General features: G+C 33.0%; 1 protein-coding gene across 1 annotated transcript in view; it reads left to right on the plus strand.

Moving 5' to 3' along the window:
- The window catches only part of LOC137640671 (protein trapped in endoderm-1-like), a 12399-nt gene extending 7218 nt beyond the window's left edge, over positions 1–5181 (plus strand). The window contains exons 3-6 of the mRNA XM_068373169.1: positions 622–880; positions 2438–2558; positions 3953–4105; positions 4493–5181. Coding sequence (XP_068229270.1) covers positions 622–880; positions 2438–2558; positions 3953–4105; positions 4493–4990 — 1031 coding nt within the window. The 3' untranslated portion in view covers positions 4991–5181. The remainder of the gene's footprint in view (positions 1–621; positions 881–2437; positions 2559–3952; positions 4106–4492) is intronic.
- Positions 5182–7250: the final 2069 nt, after the last annotated feature.

The following is a 7250-nucleotide window of genomic DNA, read 5'->3' on the forward strand; positions in this document are numbered from 1 at the left end:
CTTTTAGCCGGTACCATGCCTGCAGTGACTCTAACCAACCATATTAAGAGGCATAATAGGTTCGAATCCTTATCTAGCCAGAAGTTGTTATCATAAATGAATTTCCAGTGGATATACATTCCCAAAGGTAGAATTCGATATCATATTCATTATGGTTGATATAAATAAATATATATATATATATATATATATATATATATATATATATATATATATATTTATATACATATATATATGTATATATATATATATATATATACATACATACATAAATATAATTGTAAATACAGTATATATATATATATATATATACATATATATATATATATATATATATTATATATAAATATATATATCTATGCATATATATATATATATATATATACATTTATATATATATCTATGCATATATATATATATATATTTATATATAAATATATATATCTATGCATATATATATATATATATATATATATATATATATATATGTATATATATATATATATCTGTATGCATCCGCATTAGAAAATCAAAAAGATCTACAAAACGCTTTTTTACTCCAAAATACACTGCTTAGTGATACATTCAAATCAAACTTAAAAAACAAATGTTACTTCCCAGGAAACCTGCTGGCCGCAATGGCGTTGCTCTACAGTCCCAAGCTTCGTCAGCGTTCGGCCACTCTCTTCATGGTCAACCTGCCCGCCTGCCTCATTCCCGTCTGCGCCCTTGGAATGCCCATGTTCGGCGCCGCCTGCATTCAGAGGATCTACTACGGCAGCGTCATGCTTCCGAACTGGGTTTGCGTCATGTTCTTCGTCATCGGGTTGATCCTCGGTCAGGTGCATATTCATACCATCTGCGCTCTGGCCTTTAACAGGTAATGAGATTTCAGCTGTCTGAAGTTCTAACCTTAATATAAACATTTCGTTTGCAGGAATTTTCCAATGATTTAGAAAACATGAAATAAGTATCACAAATCTTTCATTCACTATGGAGTTCTATTCAAATACTGAAATACCGTAGAAGAAGCAGTTTAAACATTTTTCGTTAGAAAAAAATTTCCAATGATTCAGCAAATACTGAATAAGTATCATAAATTCTTCATCTATTGAGGCGTTCTATTCAAATACTGTAGAAGAAGCTTTTTAAACATTTAGAGTAAGAAAGAAATTTCCAATGATTTAGCATATACTGAATAAGTATCGCAAATTCTTCATCTATTAAGGCGATTTATTCAAATACTGTAGAAGAAACATTTTTAAAATTTAGAGCTTGCAATAAAAATTCCTAATTATTTAGAAAACAGAGAATAAGTATTATAAATCTTTTATCCACGAATGAGTTATATTCAAATACTATAGTAGAAGCAGTTGCAAATGCTATAACCATCTACATTTGTAGTGAAGAACTGAGTCTTTTACGGTTATTGACTTGGTATTTGTCATGCTTTCAAAGGCATACCGCTCAGAGGGAAGTCTCTATGTGTTACGGTTTGAATATCAAAATTCTGATTTTCTGAAAAAAAAAGAAATATTTGAAGGTATATCACGGCCGAGGTAATGGTCCAATTCAAAATTAATGAAATGTGAATTAACATTTACATGGATTTTAATTTATCATCATCATCAGCTCCTACGCCTATTGACGCAAAGTCCTCGGTTAGATTCAAATTCAAACAATTTATTGACAAACAGTGGTCAAAAGGAGCTGTTAGTCTTGCTAGACAGCCCACTCTATCTTCAATTTACATAAATGAACAAAAGCTATGTACAAGAGTAAAACCTAGTAATAATTTACATAAACCAAAAAATACATTTCGTAACAAATAGTTTTTACAAATGAAAACACCTTCTACATGGATAATTTCAAATTTACCCGAGTAAATGAGCATAAACCTTATATGTTTATTTCACAGAGACTGAAATTACATACTTAATCATAGTTCTAATATGATAAAACAAACAATCCAGCAAAATCCCCAAGTTTCAGTAGAAATAGACTAAAACTCGGTTAGATGTCGCTTGGGTCTTTCAACTATTCTAGTGTCTTGTGGAGACCAGTTAAAAGTTTCAATGTATAAATAGATAAATTATTTGCTATATGTTTCTGTCATTGTAGATTCTCTGTTTTGTGATTGCCTATTCCTAAACAATAACATTTATCTTTCTTTTTAGGATTCTAGGTTATTTCATTAAGTTTTATTTTAAATCTATTAAACTATGAAACATTAATGGCATAAAGAAATGAGAAATATGTGAGTGGTATAACCAGTCATACTTTTCATGTAAAATTTAAGCTTCAGAGCAAATCACGGTTAGATCCTAAATTTTTTTTTTTTCAAATGGGGGCCATTATACGCTGACATCATTAAATATTTGTAGCAAAAATAACATTACAATAATATCTAATATCTACGATCCTGTTTTATTTCCAGACTGATAGCAGTGCTCCTTCCAGCATGGTACAAACGACTCATGAAACCAACAATAATCAAGCTGTACCTTATTGGCCTCTGGGTTTACTCTGCTCTTCTATGGCTACCTCTAGCTTGTAGGGTAAGACATATTCGAAATTTTTTTTATAAAGATCTGTTTCTCATTTCGGGTACTAATGTTAAATAGAATATGTATTTAAAGAGTTACTGACCGGTTTGAAAAGGCAAATGTAAGATACAGTTTGGACGTTCAGATAATATACATGGCTACTACTAATAAATATGAGATGTTTTTGAAGAATGAATGACCGGTACGTTACAAAGGTAATTGAAAATTAAGTCTGAAAAGGCAAATGTAAGTGGCATATTGGATATTCAGATAATATATAAAATATTTGTATAATGGGAATAACACTAGACAGAAATATATTTACACAGATGGTACAAAATACAAACTCGGTTTGTCTCCTATTCCTCCTAACGCATATATAAATAGCATTGCAATTATCAATTATGCACTTGGTAGTAACAGAGATATGGAAAACACTTCAATTTCCTTTTGATATTGAGTACTTAAAAGCACTAACGAAAGAAATTGAAGCGAATCTGTGAATAAAAACATTAGTTAAAAATTTAAACCCGTATCGAACAAGATCTGCCAAGCAGGGTATTTTAAGATTACGCATTTCTTAGCATCAGTATTTTCTCAATCCTGTTTTAGAATTGTAATTTATGTCAGAGTTCCTTAAAATATCGTGATTATAATGCACATAACCTACTTCAGACGAAGTGTTAACTAGCTAAGATACTTTAACAACATAATTAATAGTTGGCAATGTGTTCTTGGACTAATTACAGAAATATAACTGGTATTAGGCTAAAGTTTCCCAAAGTGAAGCAACCACAGGGAAAGTATTTGTTATTTACTGTAGGTATTAGACGATTCATGTGCCTAAAGAAAAAATTCCCCTTCAATTTTGGATGACCATCCACTTCATCTTAGTTCTGTTGTACTTTTATTCATATGGAAATAGATTCATAGCCATAAAATCTGACGTCTCTCTGTTCCTAGAAAGAGTTCATTCTCTTTATTAAGAAATAATTCCATTTAAAACTAACCCTGCACCTTTAAGGAAAAATGGAAACGTCCCTCACATTCCACTTTCTTGGGTTAGAGTTATCTTGGATGATGAGGGTACACGCAGGTACACTATTCTGTATGTTTCCTTATTTTCTTTCCTCACTGAGCTATTTTCCCTGTTGGGGCCCTTGGGCTTATAGCATCCTGCTTTTCCAACTAGGGTTTTAGATTAGCAAATAATAATAATAATAATAATAATAATAATAATGATCTTCATGATAATAATAATAATAATAATAATAATAATAATAATAATAATAATAATAATAATTAAACACTTTTTATTCTAAAGAGATGGATAATACTTCTTTTAAAAGAGGTGAATGTTAATAACTATATTCATAATATCTAAACTAAACGTATACCTTTTCCAGCTCGGAGGGAGTTTGAGATACGTTCCTGAAGAGATGATGGTCTCCTTGGACGAAAAATCGGCTTCCAGGGCCCTCAAGGGTCTCCATGTCTTCATAACATACATCCTTCCAATTCTCTTTACAAGCATTTGCTATCTGATTATGTATGTCAAGGTAAGTAGAGACGTGAATTATATGCCATCTTTGTTAATTTAATTGTCTATTTGATTGTTTGTGACATATCCAGTTTCTTGTATTCTTTATGCTGAGATCTTAATGTTAATTTTGTTTATTATTTTTTGGGGGGATATTTAAGGGTTCGGGACTTTGGAAATAAATATACCTTGGAATTGCTAATAGCTGATCAATGTTGAATTATGTTGGCATAACGAATATTAAATTTTGTTGAGATATTTAAGGGTTTGGAACTTTATTGATAAATATACCCTAGATTTTCAAATGCCCGATCCAAATTGAGTTATGTCGGCATAACGAACATTAGATATAACCTGAGTATATTTGATAACAAAAAAATGTATAATTTCTTCATAACAAAATTAGGTCCGCTTCATAAGAAGAAAGACGAGGACAAGCCGGGCTAGTGTTGTAGCCATGACCAAGAGCAACATAATCCGGCAATGGGACGACCACGTGACCCGGACTATCCTGGTCATCTACCTGGTCCTCATCACCTGCAGTGTCCCCCACCTGATCATCCACGTCCTCCAACTCTACAACAAGCACCAGGTCACGTGGCTCCTCCTGCACGCGGTGTTCTGGCTCCAGTTTTGCTTGGACCCCATCGTGTACGTCATCTTCAGCCGGGTGTACCGCCGGGCCACGCTCGAATGCCTGGGGAATCTCTTCCCCAACCTGGGGATCTTCCAGGTGAATGTGGTGGATTCGAGAAAATCGGAAGAAAAGAGTAACTTGAGGGTCAATAACCTGATCAGCTCCCCAGGGAGCTCCAAGCACTTGCGACCTCCTCCTCAAAAGATCGAGTTCTCGAGCGAGGTTCATCGCGACCTGCTCGATCCGAAGAATGTAGCGAGATCGTGAGATAAAAATGCGTAATTGACATGTACAAATCACGAAGCAATTGAGGAGAGGTGCAATGCATAATAGTCTTTCCTTCTCAGGTGCTATTTTGATAATATCTCTCGTACAATTTTGCATTTTGCAAAGCTGGGTTCTTTCATCAAAACTTCTTAAATTAAAGACCATATATATATATATATATATATATGTATATATATATATATATATATATATATATATATATATATATATATGTATGTATGTATGTATATATATATATATATATATATACATGTGTGTGTAAGCAATTGTGTGTATGTGCACGCGTGCTTGCTTGCATGCATAGCCCATACAAGTTATGTGTAAATACCGTTAATGTCATATACGTAACATTATTACAGATTTGCAAAGGCATTTGTAATAAGAATGAATATAACAAAATTTTCAGTATAAGAGAGGATGACCCATTTCATTGTAATGTTTTAAAAATGCAATAGTATCTATACCTCACTAAATTCAATTAATAAAAGTGTACTTGTATTCCCTCTGCATTCGAGGCATGTTTTTTATTTGTTACATAGGCATTCGTATTCAAAGTATGCATGCAGACAATTGTATGAATATGAACATATGCACATATGTTTGATCTTGTAAATAGCCTTGTCAGTAAGAATAATATGTGGACGGTTCACATAAACTTTGGAGGTCAGATATTTTGTTGTTTTGACATGAAGTCAAGTGTTACATACTGATTTCGATTTGATGTAAATAAACTTAAACTTGAATTACACAAGTGTGTAGAAGATTCTAAGCTTCTGTACAATCTTCCTTTATTCATTTATACATAAAATGTTGGAAATAATAAGATATGATATATTAGCATATTTAAAGTTCATTATCAATAAGAACTTTAAACACATACGTAAATGAAAACTTTATGAATTCTTCAAAATTATGAAACTTTGTAGAAAAGTTTTACATATGAAACAAATTCCATCTATAAATCATTACTATGCAAAAAAAAAAAAAAATACAGGTCAACACTAGGAAAAACCATTGCAAGAACTCTGGCTTTACCCCCAAGCTATTATCTAGATAAGATGAACGATAGCCAAGTAATTGATCGTGAGAGAATATAAAGAATATACAGTTGGCAACAAGATATCGTGTCTCACCCTCATTGGGGGCGAGTTTCTGTGTATAGCCCGGCACACAACCAATGCTATCTGTCCCTACACCATCTGTTTGATTACACACCGGGCAGTAAGGGAGTGATAGGGTGGCAAAAATTTATGTGTCTAAATGTACATTTGAAAAGTGTAATTTCACGTCATCGTTGTATTTCATCTTTTTATTTTTTGACGTGGGATGCTTGAGTTTAATAATATTATCATGTCTACGAGTACTCGTGAGAATTCATTTGATTTGATTGTAAATAAATGTTTTTTTTTATGAAATGCTGTTTGAAAATCCCTATTAGAGCTAACAGTTATTAGTCTTTCTCTCTCTCTCTCTCTCTCTCTCTCTCTCTCTCTCTCTCTCTCTCTCTATATATATATATATATATATATATACATATATATATATATATATATATATATATATATATATACATATATATATATATATATATATATATATATATATATATATATATATATATACAAGAGAATGAGGAAACACTAAAAAGAGAGGGAGACCTGCTGTACACTGGTTCTGCTCACCGTCTCTGGACAAACATAAACAGAAAGTTGGCAGTCGAGTTTAACTTTGAGTTGCCTTGTTTGCCTTGCGTATGAGGACTCACTCGGGCACATCGGCACACTGATGACGCCAGACAATTAATCCTATCAACAGTCCCCAGCAAACCCCCCCTCCCCCCCCCCAGTCAGTCCCCAGCACCCCCCCCCCCCCTTCAAGTCCTTCTCCCCATATACCACATTCCCTATCCCAAAGCTATCCTGTTCTATCCACATGGACACCCAAATGAGCTCCTGTCGGTAGGGATGTTTGGTAGTCAATGTGAAGTGATGCGTACCTTTTTTTTTTCGGGGGGGGGGGGCCGTTAGGTGAGTTGGAAAAAATAAATAATAACAAAAATCTCTATTATCAGACAGCTATCCATCACGGCATTTAGTTTCGTTTAAACCAAAGGATTTAATTGGAATGCTGGGATTTTTTATCGTTTAGGGACGGTTGACTTAATCCAATTACTGGGTTTATTCAAAAGTTTTCTTTTTTTATTTCATTTTTGAAGGCATCGCGTCATCATCATCATCAT

Source organism: Palaemon carinicauda, chromosome 5 (assembly GCF_036898095.1).
Source record: "Palaemon carinicauda isolate YSFRI2023 chromosome 5, ASM3689809v2, whole genome shotgun sequence".
Lineage (NCBI taxonomy): Eukaryota > Metazoa > Arthropoda > Malacostraca > Decapoda > Palaemonidae > Palaemon > Palaemon carinicauda.